The sequence below is a fragment of the Nerophis lumbriciformis genome, linkage group LG22, assembly GCF_033978685.3.
Source record: "Nerophis lumbriciformis linkage group LG22, RoL_Nlum_v2.1, whole genome shotgun sequence".
Classification (NCBI taxonomy): Eukaryota; Metazoa; Chordata; class Actinopteri; order Syngnathiformes; family Syngnathidae; genus Nerophis; species Nerophis lumbriciformis.
Window position 1 is genome coordinate 5674522 of NC_084569.2, and position 25437 is coordinate 5699958.

Consider the following 25437-nt stretch of genomic DNA (forward strand, 5'->3'; position numbering starts at 1 on the left):
ATTTGGTGCAGCCGGGCCGGAGCAGGAGGGGATAGAAAGAGAAAAAAAAAGGAAGACAGAGGGGGATAAGACAGAGAGACAAACAACAGCAATAACAACAACAACAACAATAGAGCAACATCATCAAATAGGATATGTACAAATATGATGGTAAAAGTGATAGCAAAGAAGCAGTTAGTGAAATAAATAATAATACAGAAATGACAATGAGCATTATTACACTACAAATGGATCAATACAAATACCAATAGAAATATCACTATTGATAATGAACAATATCAATAGTTTACCTCTATTATCAACAATACAGTTGTTTCAAATGCAACAATACATATATGTAATGATAACTAGAGATACAAAAGAATTCAGAAAAATGGAGGGGAAGAAAGAGAAGCATCCTATATTAATCTAGTCCAATATTAATCCACTCAAAAAAGTTAAAGTTTTAAATAATCACTGGGTCTTTTCATTTATGTAACACACAGACAACACAGACACATACACATTAGTGGTTGTTTACACTGGCTTCCAGTCCGTCACTCAAATAGGGCCGTGTGCAACATAAACACACATAACAATTCCTATTGTTACAAAATGCACACCCACCTAACATGCTAATTAATTGTATTGATTCATATCAATCAATCAATGTTTATTTATATAGCCCTAAATCACAAGTGTCTCAAAGGGCTGCACAAGCCACAACGACATCCTCGGTACAAAGCCCACATAAGGGCAAGGAAAAACTCACCCCAGTGGGACGTCGATGTGAATGACTATGAGAAACCTTGGAGAGGACCGCATATGTGGGTAACCCCCCCCCCTCTAGGGGAGACCGAATGCAATGGATGTCGAGTGGGTCTGACATAATATTGTGAGAGTCCAGTCCATAGTGGATCCAACATAATAGTAAGAGTCCAGTCCATAGTGGGGTCAGCAGGACACCATCCCGAGCGGAGACGAGTCAGCAGCGCAGAGATGTTCCCAACCGATACACAGGCGAGCGGTCCACCCCGGGTCCCGACTCTGGACAGCCAGCACTTCATCCATGGTCTAAAAGGGGGGTCTATTTAAAGGCTAGAGTATACAAATGAGTTTTAAGATGGGACTTAAATGCTTCTACTGAGGTAGCATCTCTAATTGTTACCGGGAGGGCATTCCATAGTACTGGAGCCCCAATAGAAAACGCTCTATAGCCCGCAGACTTTTTTTGGGCTCTGGGAATCACTAATAAGCCGGAGTTCTTTGAAGGCAGATTTCTTGCCGGGACATATGGTACAATGCAATCGGCAAGATAGGACGGAGCTAGACCGTGTAGTATTTTACACGTAAGTAGTAAAACCTTAAAGTCACATCTTAAGTGCACAGGAAGCCAGTGCAGGTGAGCCAGTATAGGTGTATATATATATAAGTATATATGTATATAAAGGTATATACAGTATAGGCGTAATATGATCAAACTTTCTTGTTCTTGTCAAAAGTCTAGCAGCCGCATTTTGTACCATCCTGTCAGTAAGATAAGAGTTAAACCACGACAAGGCTAAGTCTGACATACCAATACGTGTTTTGATACGCTCTAATAAAATATTATGATCGATATTATATGTTTATATATGTGATATCATGTTAAAGGCCTGTGAATGAACATGAATATCATACATTAAGATTTAAATGGAAAAAAACGACTACTGTTTTTTGCGTTAAAATTCTGTTGACTGAGCTGCCAGTTTTCGACTGTAAAATCTACGATTGTTGTTTTTAACGGTGTATTACTGTAAATGGAAAGACGGTACATTTGTTTTTTACGGTAGAAAAACTGGCAGCTAAGTTGCCAGAATAAAAAAAATAACTTGTACTGTTTTTCCATTAACAATATAATGTTGTAAAAACCAATGTACATTTAACACACAAATTCTGGCAACCGTAAAAATAACAACAACAACAGTTGTACTGTTTTTCCATTTACCGTAAAATGTTGTAAAAAAACCCCCCACTATTTTACAATAAAATGTTGTAAATGTAAAGTTTTTACTGTAAAATCGACAGTCTACTTAAAACAATTGATATAATTGAGTGTGAAAGTTGGCCCTGTGATGAGGTGGCGACTTGTTGGAATGTTATTTGACTTTATCATATATCATCTTACTACCTATATTTTTAATGTTTGTATAGGGACAAGCGGTAGAAAATGGATTGCTGGATATACTGAGTGTAATTGTAATCAATAGAAACACAGTGATGGATCTGTGTGGTCTTTACGAGATGATGCCATAACTGCGTTGCACCTTGCACATGCACACATACTTAAAAAACAAGTGTTGATCAATACTTATGAGTTCCCTGCTGTGAGATGTTGTATCAAAATGTTGCTGGTCCAAGTAAAAATGCAAATAAAAGTGCATTTTTTGACGCGTTTATTCATACAAATTACAAATACTGCTGATAAGAGTATCGATGAATACCAGAATTGGTTAGGACTATTGATATTGGTATCGGTGTCGATAAAATGCCTAATTGTAAGGAGTATGTAAACACATCACACGTGTAGGAGAGATGTACGACTAGACCAGGGGTCGGCAACCCGCGGCTCCGGAGCCGCATGCGGCTCTTTGATCACTCTGATGCGGCTCAGCAGCTTGATTGCTGAACCCCCCAATTTTCCCGTGAGACTTCCGGATTTCAGTGCCTCTCGCAGAAAACTCCCGGGATTAATATTCACCGATTTTCACCCTTACGGCTATAATAAGGGCGTGCCATGATGGTACAACATTTGGCGCCCTCTTCAATCTGTTTTAACAGCGTGCCAGCCCAACACTTGTTATACGATATGCATTTTCTGCTTGCACACGTACGTGACAGCAAGGCATACTTGGTCAACAGCCACACAGGTTACACTGACGGAGGTCATATAAAACAACTTTAAGACTCTTACTAATAATGCGCCACACTTTGAACCAAAACCAAACAAGAATGACAAACACATTTCGGGAGAACATCCGCACCTTAACACAACATAAACACAACAGAACAAACACCCAGAATCCCATGCAGCCCTGACTCTTCCGGGCTACATTATACAGCCCTGCTACCACCAAACCCCGCCCCTACCCCAACCCTGCTCCCTCACACATCAACCCCCCCCCCTCTCTGTGCGTCGGTTGAGGTGGGCGGGGTTTGGTAACAGGGGTGTATAATGTATCCCGGAAGAGTTAGGGCTGCATGGGATTCTGGGTATTTGTCCTGTTGTGTTTACCGTATTTTCCGCACCATAAGGCGCCCTGGGTTAAAAGCCGCGCCTTCAATGAACGGCATATTTCAAAACTTTGTCCACCTATAAGCCGCCCCGTGTTGTAAGCCGCATCTAACTGCGCTAAAGGAATGTCAAAAAAACAGTCAGATAGGTCAGTCAAACTTTAATAATATATTAAAAACCAGCGTTCTAACAACTCTGTTCACTCCCAAAATGTACGCAAATGTGCAATCACAAACATACGTATATCAACATGGACAGAGCTGCGTGAAAAAAGCCACCCGGCCTCTTCGCGTAAACTTAAACTTACCTTAACCACTCGCTCATCTTTTCTTCATCCATCCCTTCGAGTTAGCTTTTATGATGACGCCGGCTGGAAAGGTCTCTTTTGGCAAGGTCTTCCTTTTGAATATCACCATGGGTGGAAGTTTCTGGCCATTAGCATGGCAAGCTAGAACCACAGTGAAGGATGACTTCTCATTCCCTGTGGTGCGAATATTCACCGTACGTGCTCCCGTTGTATCCACAGTGCGGTTCACAGGAATATCAGTTGCTGTGAAATAGTAATCCGTGTGCGGATGGAGAGATTGCGTCTTTTCGTGAACCGGATCCCTGACGCTTAGTAGGAGCCATTTTGTGGTCTTTACAGATGTAAACACACAAAGGAAATGAAACGTACGGTGATATCCGCGCGCTTTTTCTTCTTCTACGCGGGCGGGTGGTTGCTTACAGTAGAAGAAGAAGCGCTTCCTGTTCTATGGGGGCGGGTGCTTACCTTGGCGGTTGCTTGCGTAGAAGAAGAAGCGCTTCCTGTTCTACCGGGAAAAAAGATGGCGGCTGTTTACCGAAGTTGCGAGATCGAAACTTTATGAAAATGAATCGTAATATTAATCCATATATAAAGCGCACCGGGTTATAAGGCGCACTGTCAGCTTTTGAGTAAATTTGTGGTTTTTAGGTGCGGCTAATAGTGCGGAAAATACGGTATGTTGTGTTACGGTGCAGATGTTCACCCGAAATTTGTTTGTCATCCTTGTTTGGTGTGGGTTCAAAGTGTGGCGCATTATTAGTAAGAGTGTTAAAGTTGGTTTTTTTTATACCGCCACCGTCAGTGTAACCTGTGTGGTTGTTGAGTAAGTATGCCTTGCTGTCACCTACGTGAGCAAGCGGAAGCCCCATACAACGTGCGGCTGATCAGGCACGCTGACTGTAGTTGGTGCTATATGCTGTATTAGTGATGGGTCCGGCAACACCGATGCATCGGCGCATGCGTCGAGCTCATAGAGCAAAACCCTGTGTCGGTGCGCGTACCGCTTTTAGAAAGTCACGTGACCGATCATGAGCTGTTTTGGTCACGTGACCGATACACCAACTGTGTCGCACTGACGCCTCCTCTGTGCCCTGTGAGCGGCTCTTTTCTACAGCCGGAGAAATAATAACTAAGAAGAGAAATCGTCTAAAATGTAATACGTCGGAAAAACTTTTATTTATTTTTTTTTTATAAAAATGTGTAAAAAAAAATAATTAAAAAAATCCCAGTCCACAATCATCCACAACACGTTCTCTTAGATTTCCATGTTATGATACATGTTCACATTATTTATTGACTATCTAAAAAAGATAAAAATATATTTTTATTTAAATGAAGATATGAAATAATCCTAAATGAAATACAATGACTTGGTTTATATTATTGTATATACTAGGGCAGGGGTCACCAACGCGGTGCCCGCGGTCACCAGGTAGCCCGTAAGGACCAGATCAGTCGCCCGCTGGCCTGTTCTAAAAATAGCTCAAAGAGCAGCACTTACCAGTGAGCTGCCTCTATTTTTTAAATTGTATTTATTTACTAGCAAGCTGGTCTCGCTTTGCTCGACATTTTTAATTCTAAAAGAGACAAAACTCAAATAGAATTTGAAAATCCAAGAAAATATTTTAAAGACTTGGTCTTCACTTGGAATAAGCGGTAGAAAATGGATGGATGGATGGGTCTTCACTTGTTTAAATAAATTCATTTATTTTTTACTTTGCTTCTTATTACTTTTAGAAATACAATTTTAGAGAAAAAATACAACCTTAAAAATGATGTTAGGATTTTTAAACAAATATACCTTTTTACCTTTTAAATTCCTTCCTCTTCTTTCCTGACAATTTAAATCAATGTTCAAGTAAATGTATTTATTTTTTATTGTAAAGAATAATAAATATTTTAGCTTCTGTTTTTTCGACGAAGAATATTTGTGAAATATTTCTTCAAACTTAAAATTCAAAAAAATTATTCTGGCAAATCTAGAAAATCTGTAGAATCAAATTTAAATCTTATTTCAAATTATTTTGAATTTCTTTTAAAATTTTTGTTCTGGAAAATCTAGAAGAAATACTGATTTGTCTTTGTTAGAAATATAGCTTGGTCCAATTTGTTAAATATTCTAACAAAGTGCAGATTGGATTTGAACCAATTTAAAACATGTCATCAAAATTCTAAAATGTATCTTAATCAGGAAAAATTACTAATGATGTTCCATAAATTCTTTTTTTAATTTTTTCAAAAAGATTCAAATAAGCTAGTTTTTCTCTTCTTTTTGCCGGTTGAATTTTGAATTATAAAGAGTCAAAATTGAAGATAAACTATGTTTCAAAATTTTATTTTAAATTTTTTCGTATTTTCTCCTCTTTTAAACCATTCAATTAAGTGTTTTTTTCATCATTTATTCTCTACAAAAAACCTTCCGTAAAAAGAAAACAAAATGTACGACGGAATGACAGACAGAAATACCCATTTTTTTATATATATAAATGTATTTATTTAGCTATTCTTGTTTAAATCACACTTACGTGTAACTTACAAATGACAATATATTTATTTATTTAAGTGTGTATCAAACTGGTAGCCCTTCGCATTAATCAGTACCCAAGAAGTAGTTTTTGGTTTCAAAAAGGTTGGTGACCCCTGTACTAGGGCATCAAATCAGTGTCAGTTGAGTCGGTCCATAGGTTGCCTGTAGGGATTTTTAATGTCCAGCAGATGTCAGTATTTAGTGACACAGTATCGACACAGTATCAATACAGTTTTGCAATGTGTCGAAACGCTTCATGACGCCTCATCAACTCATCACTATGCTGTATCATCACGGCACGCATGACGCTGACAAGCGCCATTCCTTTAAAACCCGCGTGCCGCACCAGTTTTTAAATTTCAGATTAAGGTGTGGGCAGTGTGTCTGAGACCCTTGGTTTATACATAGCACAAAGCAAAAAAAAAAACTTTGTATGCAGTGTTATTTCATTTAAAATTTCAAAAAATGTTGCTGCTCCCATTGTTCTCTATAATTTGTGAAACTGGTCAAAATGGCTCTTTGACTGGTAAAGGTTGCCGACCCCTGGACTAGATAATTGATTATATAATCAATACAGTGATGAGGCACCCACTGCCTCATCACTGTATTGATTATATAATTTACACATGCATAAACAGCTGTTAAATACAGGAAATGAATCAAACTTTATTTACAGCACATAGCACCTTTCATGCAGACGCAAGCGGCAACTTAAAGTGCTTGACGCCAGCAAAAAAAACAAAAAAGAAGAGAAGAAAACCCACACAGCATTATTGACAATAACGTGGCACTGAGGATTGAAACACCACGTTTAAGTACTTTACTGGAGAATAACACCATCCAACAAGCAGTATAAGACACCTTTTAGAATATATGTCAACAAATATAAATGATGCATTAAAACATGAACAAAAAAATGTATAGAAAAAAATTGAGAGAATGATAGTAACGTATTTTTCAGACTATAAGGCGCACTTAAAATAATTTCATTTTCTCAAAAATCGATAGTGCGCCTTATAACCCGGTGCGCCTAATGTACGGAATAATTCCGGTTGGGCTTACTGACCTCGAAGCTATTTTATTTGGTATATGGTGTAATGATAAGTGTGACCTGTAGATGGCAGTCACACATAAGAGATACGTGTAGACTGCAATATGACGCCAGGAAACACCAAAACTTTAAATGTTCCATTGAAAATATAGAACATTACACACGGCGCTCAAAAATCTTATCAAAATGTTTTAGTACGACTTTGAAGCCGCACCGCTTGATGGATTGTCGGCCCATTACGGCGACCGTAGACAGAGATACCAGTATTACTATGGTGTGTGTATAAGGCCCGCAAAGATGACGGGGAGAAGACGCTGTTAAAGTGGAGGCACGTAAATAAGACCGTCCACAAAACGGCGCATCCTGAAGCGACTGTAAGAAAGAGACTTGAATATGTGTAAAACATCATCTATGCAACATTTTGAGCAAAGAACCACCATTACATGTTATGTAGACCACAAGGAAGTCTTTTACATTTAGAAAAAATAATAATAATATGACTTCTTTAATGCTTATAATCCAGTGCGCCTTTTGTATGAAAATAGATCTGACTAGACCCGCTCATCGGCAGTGCGCCTTATAATCTGGTGTGCTCTATGGTCCAGAAAAATATGGTAGATATAATTGCAATAAATAATACAGAAAACAGAATACAATTAAAGAACCCCAAAAGAGTTTAACATGATCAGTAAAAAGGTTTGCCATAAACTTTTTTTTTTTTTTTTTTTTTTTAAATATCAACAGAAATTAGTACAAATTTTCATAGCCTGAACGGGCCCTCGGCCCTGTTGCACCGCAGGGTTCACGTGAGTTGGCCCGCACTGACGACGCTGACGGTCAGGATCTTACCGATGCAGAGACTCAACACCAAAAATGTCAGGAAGATTGAAGCATGTGTATTGAAGTTATGAATGTTTATAATTTTTCCCCACAAGTGGACGATGATAGTGTCAATATTACCGCCGAGGCATGATCGCACCCCGACCCTAAAGCTTCATGTCAGTTAGGAGGAAGATCTGATCAGCTAAAGTAAAGTAAAGACAGTTTGATGGTTGAAGGCGAGGTGCATTTTTTGCCGCCAGATGTGAAAAAATAAAGAAATTAAATATTTGAACTCAAAATTTGTAGCACCCATTCGACGCCAAATAAGCGTCGTCGGTTGATTCGAGTAGAAGTGGTGGGCATTTCCCCATTTCATCGCTTACCTCGTCTCACAAGATGTAGTTTCTCTTTAAATATCCTTCTTGAAATGGCCTTGCAAATATATATCTGCCATTTAATCAACGTTTTGTTCTCCTTCTTTGTGAGTCCCGGTGAGTTTTCTGGGGCTTTCTCCGGCTCGTATGGCTCCTGTGCCACTTCCTGTTTTCGCAACTTGTGATTGGATACTCACTTGGGACTCCCAAGTGAGTAGAAGTGGTGGGCGTTTCCCCATTTCATCGCCAACCTCGTCTCACAAGATGTAGTTTCTCTTTAAATATCCTTCTTGAAAATGGCCTTGCAAATATATATCTGCCATTTAATCAACGTTTTGTTCTTCTTTGTGAGTACTGGTGAGTTTTCTGGGGCTTTCTATGGCTCCTGTGCCACTTCCTGTTTTCGCAATTTGTTATTGGATACTCACTTGGGACTCCCAAGTGAGTATCCAATCACTTATTCATTCATTCGAATAACTATAACATATAGCAGTGGTCCCCAACCACCGGGTACCGATTGGTACCGGGCCGCACAAGAAATTCAAAAAAAAAATTTTTTTTTTTTTTTTTAATTAAATTATTTTTTGAATTTCTTGTGTGGCCCGGTACCAATCGGTCCGCGGACCGGCGGTGGTTGGGGACCACTGCTATATGTTATAGTTATTTGAATGACTCTTACAATAATATGTTACGTTAACATACCAGTTGGTTATTTATGCCTCATATAACGTACACTTATTCAGCCTGTTGTTCACTATTCTTGATTTATTTTAAATTGCCTTTCAAATGTCTATTCTTGCTGTTGGCTTTTATCAAATACATTTCCCCCCAAAAAATGCGACTTATACTCCAGTGCGACTTATATATGTTTTTTTCCTTCTTTATTATGCATTTTTGGCCGGTGCGACTTATACTCTGGAGCGACTTATACTTCGAAAAATACGGTACTTTTATCTTTAACTATGACCATGAAGTGAAGTGAATTATATTTATATAAAACCATTTAAACCAATGTGGGTGGCACTGGGAGCAGGTGGGTAAAGTGTCTTGCCCAAGGATACAACAGCAGGGACTAGGATGGCAGAAGCGAGAATCGAACCTGGAACCCTCAAGTTGCTGGCACGGCCACTCTACCGACCGAGCTATGCCATTTCAATAGGTCAGGCCCTAATAATTGCCTGCCTCTTGTTTTGGCGCCACTAATGCGCCACACACACTCTGCATACCCACGCCAGTGACATCATGTCTCAGCTTCCCCTCATCCACTGCTCTGCTCCAATAAAAAGGGCTGTATTGAAATGATCACATTAAAAGAGCAGTTGTTGTCAATCTGCATGAGTCACAGCAGTGCTAATGAATGTGTTCTTCTTCAACCCCCACACCCACACACACGTTAACACCAACAGCACATCATCAAATAGTCCTAGGGGGATAATAACACTCCAATGGTAACACACACACACACACACACACACTATCAAGGAGCCTGTATTATAAGGTCACGGCTGGTAATATTCTTTGTGGTGTAGTAGTGCTATCAAGCCCTAGAGCAACCTCTGGTTTGGATTAGAGTCACAGTTGTACAGTAAGGACTCAAAGCAGCAGGAGGATTTAAATCCGATCAAAACAGGAAGTTCGCCCGGCTGTCCCGCGCCTGACCTTTTCATCCGTCAGAGGATAAAACCGCTTCCTGGCAGCCGTACAAGTCAGCATGGCGTACGGTTTCACGGCCATGTTTCTCTCTCCTAGGTCTGTGGTTTGATCTGGAGGTCTCCTACACGGGCTCCTTCCTCATGACCCTGGAGACCAAGATGAACCTGGCCCGACTGGGGAAGGAGGGCGAGGGCCTGGGCGAGCACGGGAAGGAATGGTGAGGCTTTCCGCTCATTCTAACCCGTTCAGTGGCCTTAAGGTTAGATCAGACCTGGGCAAATTAAGACCCGGGGGTCACATGCGGCCCGTTGAGCTTTTCAATCTGGCCCGCCGGACATTCCCAAATATATTTTTTTTTAGATGTTTAAGATGGAAAGTGTATGATGTGAACTCATCTTTTCTAATGACCCTAACTAAGTCTTCAACTATACTAAGTCTTTACATGCTTGGAATCCGCATGATATACTACACTCTTAGAAATAAAAGTGCTAAGTAGAACCATATAAGGTTCTTCGGCTCGTCCTCATAGGAGAACCCTTTTTGGCTCCAGAATCAGAATCAGAATCAGAATCAGCTTTATTGTCATTACGCAAGGTAACGAGATTGAGGCCATTCCATACAGTGCGATGTGTGCATGCTAGAAAAACAATGTGCAAATATATAAAAATATAAAAAATGTAGAAGTGCAATGAATATGGTGTGAAATGAATATATACATGAAAAAAAACAAAAAAAAACAAAAAAAAAACAGGGTGGTTGGTGGAATGGGTTATTGCACCGAAGAGAAGGCAGTTATGAGGGACAATGGGGCAGTCCGTTCAGGATGGTTATGGCCCTGGGGAAGAAGCTGTTCTTTAGCCTGTTTGTTTTGGTTTTAATGCACCTGTAGCGCTTCCCGGAGGGCAGCAGGTGGAACAGGTCAGAGCCAGGGTGGGTGCTGTCCTTGATGATGGCACTGGCTCTGTTGAGGCAGCGGGAGGTGTAGATGTCCGTCAGAGAGGGGAGAGGGCGGCCGATGATCTTCTGAACCGTCTTGACCACTCTTTGCAGCCTCTCCCTGTCTGCTGCAGTGCAGCTGCCGTACCATACCGTAATACAGTAGGTCAGCAGGCTCTCGATGGACGAGCGGTAGAAGGTCAGCAGCAGGTCAGGCTTCAGGTTGTACTTCCCGAGGACTCTAAGGAAGTGTAGCCGCTGCTGAGCCTTCTTGATGATTGGTGTGGTGTTGACTGTCCAGGAGAAGTCATTAGAGATGTGGACTCCAAGGTACCTGAAGGTGTGGACCCTCTCTACACGCTCGCCGTTGATGTAGAGGGGGGCAGGGTCGGTGCTGCTCCTCCTGAAGTCGACGATGATCTCTCTGGTCTTGCTGGTGTTGAGAGCGAGGTTGTTCTCAGGTAGAACCTTTTTATAAAGGTTCCACCTGGAACCCTTTTGGAGGGTTCTACCTAGAACTGTGTGTGTAAGGTTCCACCCAGAACCCCCCATGAGAGGTTCTACAAAGAACCCACGCAGGGAGTTCCACTAAGAACCCTTTCATGTTTCAAGGTTTTCATCTAGAACCCACACAGGGAGTTCCACTAAGAACCCTTTCGTGTTTCAAGGGTTTCATCTAGAACCCACACAGGGAGTTCCACTAAGAACCCTTTTGTATTTCAAGACTTTCATCTAGAACCCACGCAGGGAGTTCCACTAAGAACCCTTTCGTATTTCAAGGGTTTCATCTAGAACCCACACAGGGAGTTCCACTAAGAACCCTTTCGTTTGTCAAGGGTTTCATCTAGAACCCATGCAGGGAGTTCCACTAAGAACCCTTTCAGGTTTCAAGGGTTTCATCTAGAACCCACACAGGGAGTTCCACAAAGAACTCTTTCATGTTTCAAGGGTTTCATCTAGAACCCACACAGGGAGTTCCACTAAGAACCCTTTCGTTTGTCAAGGGTTTCATCTAGAACCCACGCAGGGAGTTCCACTAAGAACCCTTTCGTTTGTCAAGGGTTTCATCTAGAACCCATGCAGGGAGTTCCACAAAGAACTCTTTCATGTTTCAAGGGTTTCATCTAGAACCCACACAGGGAGTTCCACAAAGAACTCTTTCATGTTTCAAGGGTTTCATCTAGAACCCACACAGGGAGTTCCACTAAGAACCCTTTCGTATTTCAAGGGTTTCATCTAGAACCCACACAGGGAGTTCCACTAAGAACCCTTTCGTTTGTCAAGGGTTTCATCTAGAACCCATGCAGGGAGTTCCACTAAGAACCCTTTCAGGTTTCAAGGGTTTCATCTAGAACCCACACAGGGAGTTCCACTAAGAACCCTTTCGTATTTCAAGGGTTTCATCTAGAACCCACACAGGGAGTTCCACTAAGAACCCTTTCGTATTTCAAGGGTTTCATCTAGAACCCACACAGGGAGTTCCACTAAGAACCCTTTCGTATTTCAAGGGTTTCATCTAGAACCCAACACAGGGAGTTCCACTAAGAACCCTTTCGTTTGTCAAGGGTTTCATCTAGAACCCATGCAGGGAGTTCCACTAAGAACCCTTTCAGGTTTCAAGGGTTTCATCTAGAACCCACACAGGGAGTTCCACAAAGAACTCTTTCATGTTTCAAGGGTTTCATCTAGACCTGACACAGGGGGTTCTAAAAACATCCCTTTTCAAAGGTTTTCACCGATAACCGTCTTGTCTTCTGAGGGTTCTATAAAGAACCATATTGTATTCTACAGATCAGTTTAGTTCATATTATATTGTGGTCATTTATCATGTTGACATTGAACAAACATTCCAAAAAGATAGGCACCATTATTGGCAAATGTTATCAGGAAGTATGTCCCTGGTGACACAGGATCTTACCCATGCTTTCAACAATCCCTGAAGAACTCTTTCTTCCAAAAACGGTTCTCTGGATCAAAATAGTTCTTACTGGAACCCTTAGTGTTAGTGAGAACCCTTTTAAAACCAATTATTCAGAAAAGGGGTTTTAAAGGGTTCTCTGGATCAAAATGGTTCTTACTAGAACCATTAGCGTTACCAAGAACCCTTGAAAAACCCTTTCTTCGGGAAAGGGTTTTTCAGAAGCAAATGGTTCCGGTTAGAACCTCAGCCCTTGTAGAAGAACCCTTTTAGAACCCTTATTTCTAAGAGTGTAGTTACTATGGTCATCTAATTAGTTACTATGGTCATCTAATTAGTTACTATGGTCATCTAAGTCACAGCAGCTCAGACGAGGCACCAAGCAGTGTGGGTGGGAAGCGTTTCCACAGACGCGGAAGAAGATTTTCACAACCAAGTTCTAAAGCTTAGTGATATATCAGATTGTAGGTGGGTTTATTTTGTACCCTTCGAGTTCATATTTCACTGTTTGTTGCATTTTTGTCGCGTTTCACTCGATTGTACAATATGTCGATCGAAAGGGGGTGTGATGTTCATATTTTGTCAATATTCAGTGTTTTATCGTTCATAGAAAAATGTAAAATTCCATTAAGTTTTTTAAGGCGGTCTGTCATAACGTTTTTAGCATTCAATCAGACTAGGGATGTCCCGATCCAGGTTTTTGCACTTCCGATCCGATACCGATATTGTTTTTGCATTTCCGATCCGATACCGATACTGACCGATACTGGCCTATTCGAGCATGTATTAAAGTTTAAACTTATTTAGCCTACTTAGTTGTCAGAATCATGTTGAAAAGGGGTTTTAGTACTCTTGATAACAACTAGCCAGCTGAATTAGGGGAGTTTGAATAATACACAATGGTTGGTAACAAGAAACTGACCTGTTTATTCAAGGATAAACACAAAATAGACAAAATTATACATGACAAACAGAAATGGCATCATTGAACTAGGGCTGGGCGATATGGCCTTTTTTTAATATTGCGATATCTTAAGGCCATATTGCGATACACGATATATATCTCGATAATTTGCCTTAGCCTTGAATGAACACTTGATGCATATAATCACAGCAGTATGATGATTCTATGTGTTTTGATTGATTGATTGAGACTTTTATTAGTAGGTTGCACAGTGAAGTACATATTCCGTACAATTGACCACTAAATGGTGTCACCCCAATAAGTTTTTCAACTTGTTTAAGTCGGGGTGATTCATGATACAGATATATACTATCAGATATATACTATCATCATAATACAGTCATCACACAAGATAATCACGTTGAATTATTTACATTATTTATAATCCAGGGTGTGGAGGGGGGCGCCGGATGTAAGTGTCAAAAAGACAGCCAAAAGAGTTTGATATGAGAATAAATCTAAAGTTAAAATATAGGGTAGAAATGCACCCATTTGCAGGAAATGTAATCTTGATTTTCAAAATGTTCTTTCAAGGCTTGCATGTCTACATTAAAACATTCTTCTTTATACTGCATTAATATATGCTACTTTTAAACTTTCATGCAGAGAAGGAAATCACAACTAAAAAAATCACTAATTTTTTCATACGGTGTTGATGTGGAAATTTTTGCCATTTTGATGGTGTGGACGTGTGGCACCGAATGGAGATAAGCGTCTCGACAGACGTCACAATATTTGAACAATGATGACGAAAACTGTTTTCTCTGTCATGTCCATGTGTCGAAAATTGTTATGCGCTTATTTTTTTAATTTGATTTTGTGCGTGGCGTAGATTTGCTATGCGCAGAGGACGCTTGAGCAGGCGCGCACCTTAGCGGCTGCGCTAGCATCACAGCTAACGTTAGCCATGCCGCTACCTCGCTCTCTGCTGGGAGAGGACGTATACGTATGTGACGTATGACGTGACAGTATGTGACGTGTGTAAGAAGGTGCGCTCGCTGTCTGTGAGAGGGAGACACAGGAAAGAGGGAGAAGAGCCTGTCGTGTAATGCGAGCAGCTAAAAGCAACTGCGTGAGAATTGTGGATGTGTTGAAGGTGTGCTGGAAAATGCGGAACGGAAATTACGGAGCAGCAGAAAAGTGGAATGTATTATTTAAATCGGTGCGTTGGAAAACACGGATCGGAGTTTTTTTAAACTGGATCTGGATCGGCATTTTCCCATGCCTTGCCGATACGCAATTTTTGGCAAATATCGGCAGCCGATCCGATCCAAATATCGGATCGGGACATCCCTAGTACCGTTACACCCCTATTATACAGTAGTAGCTCATTTCTCCCTTTTTTCGTGTAATTTGGGTTTCACTAAAAATGCTCACCCAAATTTTGCCCCAGTTTTTGTATACGGCTCTGTTATTGTACGGTCAAACGTTGTGCTTAACAAACTAGTCGGTTTCCCCACGCATCATCAGTGCCCCAACAAAACTTATTTTGCATGATTTCGAATGGGAAAACTTGCTTTGGTTTTCGTTTGAGTCAGACATCGCCCAACAATTATTCAATGTAACATGCAGCCCTCTGAGAGGAGCCAGAACTGCAATGTGGCCCTCAATGAAAACCAGAATGACACCCCTGTAGTTGTAACCGGGGTGTCCCAATACCTTTGCTTTTCTATGCACTGTGGAATGGCGTGATGTTGTTTTTTTAACCGTACTGTGTATTCAAAGTGTGTGTGTCTTTGCGTACGCGACAGGTCGAGGCCAAGGACTTACTGTCTGGCAGACAGCGATGAGGAGTCGTCCAGTGCTGGATCTTCAGATGAAGAGGATTCTCCAGAACTTCTCAGTAGTGACAAAACCCTTTTACCCGCAGCTGAAGGGTGAGCAAACAATCATTTCTGAACAACACATTGAATATTACATGTTATCAATAAATAGAGAAAAGTTAAAACATTGTCATGGAGCTACATGCAGACCATTAACTTGTTATAATATATAAAATAATCACAGATTACATTACCAAAAACCTTTGACAAGCAAACCATAATTGTAACAGTTAGGGATGTCCCGATCCGATATTTGGATCGGATCGGCTGCCGATATTTGCCAAAAATTGCGTATCGGCAAGGCATGGGAAAATGCCGATTCGGTCCGTGTTTTCCAACGCATCGATTTAAATAATACATTCCACTTTTCTGCTGCTCCCTAATTTCCATTCCGCATTTTCCAGCACACCTTCAACACATCCACAAATCTCACGCAGTTGCTTTTAGCTGCTGGCAGTACACGACAGGCTCTTCTCACTCTTTCCTGTGTCTCCCTCTCACAGACAGCAAGTGCACCTTCTTACATAATGTCACATCATACGTCACATACGTATACGTCCTCCCCGAGCAGAGAGGTAGTAGCAGCATGGCTAACGTTAGCTGTGATGCTAGCGCAGCCGTGCGAGCAACGCTCCCTCTAAGGTGCTCGCCTGTGCAATTGCGCACTGTTTAAGCGTCCTCTGCGCATAGCAAATCTATGCCACGCACAAAATCAAATAAAAAAAATAAGCGCATAACAATTTTCGACACACCGACACGACAGAGAAAACAGTTTTCGTCATCATTGTTCAAATATTGCGACGTCTGTCGAGACGCTTATCTCCGTTCGGTGCCACACGTCCACACCATCAAAATGCTGAGGCAAAAATTTCCACATCAACACCGTATGAAAAAATTAGGGATTTTTTTTAGTTGTGATTTCCTTCTCTGCATGAAAGTTTAAAAGTAGCATATATTAATGCAGTAAGAAGAAGAATGTTTTAATGTAGACATGCAAGCCTTGAAAAAAAATGTTGAAAATCAAGACTACATTTCCTGCAAATGGGTGCATTTCTACCCTATATTTTAACTTTAGATTTATTCTCATATCAAACTCTTTTGGCTGTCTTTTTGACACTTACATCAGGCGCCCCCCTCCACACCCTGGATTATAAATAATGTAAATAATTCAATGTGATTATCTTGTGTGATGACTGTATTATGATGATAGTATATATCTGATAGCATATATCTGTATCATGAATCAATTTAAGTGGACCCCTGGAAAAACTTATTGGGGTGTTACCATTTAGTGGTCAATTGTACGGAATATGTACTTCACTGTGCAACCTACTAATAAAAGTCTCAATCAATCAATCAAAACACATAGAATCATCATACTGCTGTGATTATATGCATCAAGTGTTCATTCAAGGCTGAGGCAAAATATCGAGATATATATCGTGTATCGCAATATGGCCTTAAAATATCGCAATATTAAAAAAAAAGGCCATATCGCCCAGCCCTAGTTCAATGATGCCATTTCTGTTTGTCATGTATAATTTTGTCTATTTTGTGTTTATCCTTGAATAAACAGGTCAGTTTTATTGTTACCAACCATTGTGTATTATTCAAACTCCCCTAATTCAGCTGGCTAGTTGTTATCAAGAGTACTAAAACCCTTTTCAACATGATTCTGACAACTAAGTAGGCTAAATAACTTTAAACTTTAATACATGCTCGGATAGGCCAGTATCGGTCAGTATCGGTATCGGATCGGAAATGCAAAAACAATATCGGTATCGGATCGGAAGTGCAAAAACCTGGATCGGGACATCCCTAGCAACAATCCACATTTTGTGTTATTGATGCGTGAAATTGGTATTTAAACATGTAAGTGTAGCTCCTCTCCTCTGAATGCAAGTGCTCCTACAGCAGTAACACAAATTCTGCATTCCTACTAAATACAAAACCTGGCAAGACACCAACACACTGCAGGTAATCTTTTTATTGTCATTAAAAGCGTGTTTATGTCCTTTTTGTGTTGAACATAATGTTTAAAAAGCATTTAATTAACGCAAACTAATTGTCCAGTCATGGTAATAAAAATTATATTTATGTGCGATTAATCGCAATACATTTTTTTGTTAACTATGAACAAACTGATAGTAAATATTTTGACTGTTTGACAACTCTACAAACATTTATAAAAAAGTTTTTACAATAAAAACACCCCACATTATTGTCAGAGTGTCATCTAAGGATGTTTTAAAATGTTTTACTCGTCATTTATTTGCTGGAAACTTGGTAACAAATTTACGTCAAGTAAAGTCCAGTTAGGGTTTGTTTTGGGGTAAAATGAGCATTTCCTCACTCATGATCACTGACCACATAAGAACCCGGTAACTACTTTCAGGTAAACTATCCACGGCTAAGGTAAAGGAGCTTGTGTGTCAAAATAAACGAATAATCCGTGCATATACAAACCCCAAAACCAGTGAAGTTGTCACGTTGTGTAAATGGTGAATAAAAACAGAATACACCTTTTCAACGTATATTCAATTGAATAGACTGCAAAGACAAGATACTTAATGTTCACACTGGAAAACTTTGTATTTTTTTGCAAATATTAGTTCAATTGGAATTTGATGCCTGCAACATGTTTCAAAAAAGCTGGCACAAGTGGCAAAAAAGACTGAGAAAGTTGAGGAATGCCCATCAAACACTTATTTGGAACATCCCACAGGTGAACAGGCTAATTGGGAACAGGTGGGTGCCATGATTGGGTATAAAAGCAGCTTCCATGAAATGCTCAGTCATTCACAAACAAGGACGGGGCGAGGGTCACCACTTTGTCAACAAATGCCTGAGCAAATTGTTCAAGAAGAACATTTCTCAACCAGCTATTGCAAGGAATTTAGGGATTTCACCATCTACGGTCCGTAATATCACCAAAAGGTTCAGAGAATCTGGAGAAATCACTGCACGTAAGCCATGATATTACGGACCTTCGATCCCTCAGGCTGTACTGCATCAAAAAGCGACATCGGCGTGTAAAGGATATCACCACCTGGGCTCAGGAACACTTCAGAAAACCACTGTCAGTAACTACAGTCGGTCGCTACATCTGTAAGTGCAAGTTTAAACTCTACTATGCAAAGCGAAAGCCATTTATCAACAACACCCAGAAACGCCGCCGCTGGCTTCGCTGGGCCTGAGCTCATCTAAGATGGACTGATGCAAAGTGGAAAAAGTGTTCTGTGGTCTGACGAGTCCACATTTCAAATTGTTTTTGGAAACTGTGGACGTCGTGTCCTCCGAGAAGAGATAAAGAACCATCCGGATTGTTTTGGCGCAAAGTGTAAAAGCCAGCATGTGTGGATCCACTATGGACTGGACTCTCACAATATTATGTCAGACCCACTCGACATCCATTGCTTTTCGGTCTCCCCTAGAGGGGGGGGGTTACCCACATATGCGGTCCTCTCCAAGGTTTCTCATAGTCATTCACATCGACGTCCCACTGGGGTGAGTTTTTCCTTGCCCGTATGTGGGCTTTGTACCGAGGATGTCGTTGTGGCTTGTGCAGCCCTTTGAGACACTTGTGATTTAGGGCTATATAAATAAAGATTGATTGATTGATTGATGTGTGATGGTATGGGGGTGTATTAGTGCCCAAGACATGGGTAACTTACACATCTGTGAAGGCACCATTAATGCTGAAAGGTACATACAGGTTTTGGAGCAACATATGTTGCCATCCAAGCAACGTTATCATGGACGCCCCTGCTTATTTCAGCAAGACGATGCCAAGCCACGTGTTACAACAGCGTGGCTTCGTAGTAAAAGAGTGCGGGTACTAGACCGGCCTGCCTGTAGTCCAGTTGAAAATGTGTGGCACATTATGAAGGCTAAAGTATGAGAAAGGAGACTGTTGAACAACTTAAGCTGTACATCAAACAAGAATGGGAAATAATTCCACTTCAAAAATGTGTCTCCTCAGTTCCCAAATGTTTACTGAGTGTTGTTAAAAGGAAAGGCCATGTAACACAGTGGTAAAAATGCCCCTGTGACAACTTTTTTGCAATGTGTTGCTGACATTAAATTCTAAGTTAATGATTATTTGCAAAAAAATAGTGTGAACATGAAATATCTTGTCTTTGCAGTCTATTCAATTGAATATAAGTTGAAAAGGATTTGTTGTATTCTCTTTTTGTTTACCATTTACACAACGTGACAACTTCACTGCTTTTGGGGTTTGTAGATGATTATTGAGATTTTTTTGGAGGGGATTAATAACATATTAACTATATGTGGGGCTGAGGTTGCCGAGGTAGTTAAAAAGCTCCTCGGTGGCAAGGCCCCGGGGGGTGGATGAGATCCGCCCGGAGTTCCTTAAGGCTCTGGATGTTGTGGGGCTGTCTTGGTTGACAAGACTCTGCAACATCGCGTGGACATCGGGGGCGGTACCTCTGGATTGGCAGACCGGGGTGGTGGTTCCTCTCTTTAAGAAGGGGAACCGGAGGGTGTGTTCTAACTATCGTGGGATCACACTCCTCAGCCTTCCCGGTAAGGTCTATTCAGGTGTACTGGAGAGGAGGCTACGCCGGATAGTCGAACCTCGGATTCAGGAGGAACAGTGTGGTTTTCGTCCTGGTCGTGGAACTGTGGACCAGCTCTATACTCTCGGCAGGGTCCTTGAGGGTGCATGGGAGTTTGCCCAACCAGTCTACATGTGCTTTGTGGACTTGGAGAAGGCATTCGACCGTGTACCCCGGGAAGTCCTGTGGGGAGTGCTGAGAGAGTATGGGATAACGGACTGTCTTATTGTGGCAGTCCGCTCCCTGTATGATCAGTGCCAGAGCTTGGTCCGCATTGCCGGCAGTAAGTCGGACACGTTTCCGGTGAGGGTTGGACTCCGCCAAGGCTGCCCTTTGTCACCGATTCTGTTCATAACCTTTATGGACAGAATTTCTAGGCGCAGTCAGGGCGTTGAGGGGATCTGGTTTGGTGGCTGCAGGATTAGGTCTCTGCTATTTGCAGATGATGTGGTCCTGATGGCTTCCTCCGGCCAAGATCTTCAGCTCTCACTGGATCGGTTCGCAGCCGAGTGTGAAGCGACTGGGATGGGAATCAGCACCTCCAAGTCCGAGTCCATGGTTCTCTCCCGGAAAAGGGTGGAATGCCATCTCCGGGTTGGGGAGGAGATCTTGCCCCAAGTGGAGGAGTTCAAGTACCTCGGAGTCTTGTTCACGAGCGGGGGAAGAGTGGATCGTGAGATCGACAGGCGGATCGGTGCGGCGTCTTCAGTAATGCGGACGCTGTATCGATCCGTTGTGGTGGAAGGCAAAGCTCTCGATTTACCGGTCGATCTACGTTCCCATCCTCACCTATGGTCATGAGCTTTGGGTCATGACCGAAAGGACAAGATCACGGGTACAAGCGGCCGAAATGAGTTTCCTCCGCCGAGTGGCGGGGCTCTCCCTTAGAGATAGGGTGAGAAGCTCTGTCATTCGGGGGGAGGCTCAAAGTAAAGCCGCTGCTCCTCCACATCGAGAGGAGCCAGATGAGGTGGTTCGGGCATCTGGTCAGGATGCCACCCGAACGCCTCCCTAGGAAGGTGTTTCGGGCACGTCCGACCGGTAGGAGGCCACGGGGAAGACCCAGGACACGCTGGGAAGACTATCTCTCCCGGCTGGCCTGGGAACGCCTCTCGGGATCCCCCGGGAGGAGCTGGACGAAGTGGCTGGGGAGAGGGAAGTCTGGGCTTCCCTGCTTAAGCTGCTGCCCCCGCGACCCGACCTCGGATAAGCGGAAGAAGATGGATGGATGGATGGAACATATTAACTTGTTGTTTGACAGCACTAATTTAAAACAGAATGTTCTGGTCTTTAGTTCCCTGCTGATTTAATGTCACACCCTTTTACTCCGGGGGTCTTAGTAAAAAGGACATGCCGGCATTAATAAATAATGCCCCTGACTCACTGCTTGCTTCTATATGTGCAGCAGCTACACGGGAGGCCACAGACCCAGCAAGATCATGCGCTTCGTGGACAAGATCGCCAAGTCCAAGTACTTCCAGAAAGCCACGGAGACGGAGTTCATCAGGAAGAAGATGGAGGAGATGTCCAACACGCCATTGCTGCTCACTGTGGAGGTGCAGGAGTGTCGGGGGACCCTGGCTGTCAACGTCCCACCGCCCCCTACTGACAGGATATGGTAGGTTTTGTTGCCTGGGAGATTGTTCTGCATGAAGGTGCTGCTGTGCAAAGTGCGCCCTCTGCTGGGTAAGTAGAGACTTGCAGGAATATTATTCTCATGCAATTACATTTTTCCTCGTTATAAGCAAATTGCATTTTTATAAAAAATAAACTTTGCTCCCATGTAATTATTTCAGCTTTTTTTTTTTTTTTTTTACATTAAAATTAGAAGAAAAAAAATTCTCATAATCTAACTTTCTTCTAGGGCTGTACGGTATACCAGTATTAGTATAGTACCGTGATACTAGAGCAGGGGTGCTCACACTTTTTCTGCAGGCGAGCTACTTTTCAATTGATCAAGTCGTGGGGATCTACCTCATTCATATACAGGTAAAAGCCAGTAAATTAGAATATTTTGAAAAACTTGATTTATTTCAGTAATTGCATTCAAAAGGTGTAACTTGTACATTACATTTATTCATTGCACACAGACTGATGCATTCAAATGTTTATTTCATTTAATTTTGATGATTTGAAGTGGCAACAAATGAAAATCCAAAATTCCGTGTGTCACAAAATTAGAATATTGTGTAAGGGTTAAATTTTGAAGACACCTGGTGCCACAAACTAATCAGCTGATTAACTCAAAACACCTGCAAAGGGCTTTAAATGGTCTCTCAGTCCAGTTCTGAAGCCTACACAAACATGGGGAAGACTTCAGATTTGACAGCTGTCCAAAAGGCAACCATCGACACATTGCACAAGGAGGGAAAGACACAAAAGGTTATTGCTGAAGAGGCTGGCTGTTCTCAGAGCTCTGTGTCCAAACACATTAATGGAGAGGCAAAGGGAAGGAAAAACTGTGGTCAGAAAAAGTGTACAAGCGATAGGGATCACCGCGCCCTGGTCAAGATTGTGAAAAAAAAAAACATTCAAAAATGTGGGGGAGATTCAGAAGGAGTGGACAGCTGCTGGAGTCAGTGCTTCAAGATCCACCACCAAGAGACGCTTGAAAGACATGGGTTTCAACTGCCGCATACCTCCTGTCAAGCCACTGTTGACCAAGAAACAGCGCGCAAAGCGTCTCACCTGGGCTAAGGAAAAAAAGAGCTGGACTGCTGCTGAGTGGTCCAAAGTCATGTTTTCTGACGAAAGCAAATTTTGCATTTCCTTTGGAAATCGAGGTCCCAGAGTCTGGAGGAAGACAGGAGAGGCACAGGATCCACGTTGCCTGAAGTCTAGTGTAAAGTTTCCACCATCAGTGATGGTTTGGGGTGCCATGTCATGTGCTGGTGTCGGTCCACTCTGTTTCCTGAGATCCAGGGTCAACGCAGCCGTCTACCAGCAAGTTTTAGAGCACTTCATGCTTCCTGCTGCTGACCTGCTCTATGGAGATGGAGATTTCAAGTTCCAACAGGACTTGGCGCCTGCACACAGCGCAAAATCTACCCGTGCCTGGTTCACGGACCATGGTATTTCTGTTCTAAATTGGCCCGCCAACTCCCCTGACCTTAGCCCCATAGAAAATCTGTGGGGTTTTGTGAAAAGGAAGATGCAGAATGCCAGACCCAAAAACGCAGAAGAGTTGAAGGCCACTATCAGAGCAACCTGGGCTCTCATAACACCTGAGCAGTGCCAGAAACTCATCGACTCCATGCCACGCCGCATTAACGCAGTAATTGAGGCAAAAGGAGCTCCAACCAAGTATTGAGTATTGTACATGCTCATATTTTTCATTTTCATACTTTTCAGTTGGCCAACATTTCTAAAAATCCCTTTTGTGTATTAGCCTTAAGTAATATTCTAATTTTGTGACACACGGAATTTTGGATTTTCATTTGTTGCCACTTCAAATCATCAAAATTAAATGAAATAAACATTTGAATGCATCAGTCTGTGTGCAATGAATAAATATAATGTACAAGTTACACCTTTTGAATGCAATTACTGAAATAAATCAAGTTTTTCAAAATATTCTAATTTACTGGCCTTTACCTGTATATAATTTATATTTACTTATTTATGAAATATATGTTTTTGTTAATAAGTTAAAGGTGTTTAATGATAATGCAAGCATGTTTAACACATATTGTTAATATTGTTAATAAATTAAAGGTGTTTAATGATAATACAAGTATGTTTAATACATATAGTTAATATTGTTAACAAGTTAAAGGTGTTTATAAAGATAATGCAAGCATGTTTAATACATATAGTTAATATTGTTAACAAGTTAAAGGTGTTTAATGATAATACAAGCATGTTTAATACATATAGTTAATATTATTAATAAGTTAAAGGTGTTTAAAGATAATACAAGCATGTTTAACACATATAGTTAATATTGTTAACAAGTTAAAGGTGTTTAATGATAATACAAGCATGTTTAATACATATAGTTAATATTATTAATAAGTTAAAGGTGTTTAAAGATAATGCAAGCATGTTTAACACATATAGTTAATAGTGTTAACAAGTTAAGGTGTTTAAAGATAATACAGGCATGTTTAACACATATAGATTCCTTTCTTTCATGAAGACAAGAATATAAGTTGGTGTATTACCTGATTCTGATGACTTTTGCATTGATTAGAATCAGACAGTAGTGCTAAAAACGTCCGCATTTTCGAATGGAGGAGGAAAAAAAAGTCCTCCTTTCTGTCCAATACCACATGAAAGTGCTTGGTTTTTGGCATCTTATTTGTCCAGCTTCCGTACTCCTTTGTATACACTTTACAAGAAATACATTGTCGGCATTCATACATTCTGAGACTCTTATTTTGTTAGCGCAACTGTGCAGTCGGTCTTTGGAGTTTTGACGACAGGTACGGCGCCAGAGTCTGTTGAAATAAAGTGTTTCTCGCCTTCCAGTCGGTAATTTTAATGATGTGTCAGCAGCCAGCGTCATCTCAGAAGACCCTCGGGTGCCGTGAATGTCAATCAAGTGACGAAAGTGACGTCATAGTGAAGATTTATGATCGCTCATTTTTAGGACTATTTTTTTAATGGCTGGCTGGTGATCGACTGACACACCCTCCGAGATCGACCGGTAGATCGCGATCGACGTAATGAGCACCCCTGTACTAAAGAATCATATTGGGTACTATACCGCCTCTGAAAAGTACCGGTCCCCCCAACCCCCTTGTCGTGCTGGTTTTACGTGCAGAGGAGCATGTTCGGCAGCGCGCACACACAGAGTACTTACAAGCAGACACTGTGTGTCGACATAAAAGGGAGAACGGATGCATTTTGGCTTAAAAAGTAAAGATAAAGGTGAAGTTATAACACTGAAACACCCTCAGGAAGAGGTGCTTTAAGACATGGCGACAAATAAAGTAAGTTTCCTACAAGTATTATTATCACTGCAGGACGAGGAATAGCTAAACATGCTTCACTACGCGTCACAATGTAAACAAACGCCATGGGTGTATCTACACCTGACATCCACTGTAATGATACCAAGTACAAGAGCGTATGTATTCGATACTACTATGATTACATCGATATTTTTTAGCATCACAAAATCTTTTTTTTTTATATATATATATGTATATTATGTTTATAAACTCAGTAAATATGTCCCTGGACACATGAGGACTTTGAATATGACCAATGTATGATCCTGTAACT

At 41.3% G+C, this 25437-nt stretch overlaps 1 protein-coding gene across 1 annotated transcript in view; it reads left to right on the forward strand.

Moving 5' to 3' along the window:
* The window catches only part of tex2 (testis expressed 2), a 92483-nt gene that overhangs the window by 59816 nt on the left and 7230 nt on the right, over window positions 1-25437 (forward strand). The window contains exons 8-10 of the mRNA XM_061974368.1: window positions 10084-10204; window positions 15557-15682; window positions 21614-21826. Of these exons, the coding sequence (XP_061830352.1) occupies window positions 10084-10204; window positions 15557-15682; window positions 21614-21826 (460 nt within the window). The remainder of the gene's footprint in view (window positions 1-10083; window positions 10205-15556; window positions 15683-21613; window positions 21827-25437) is intronic.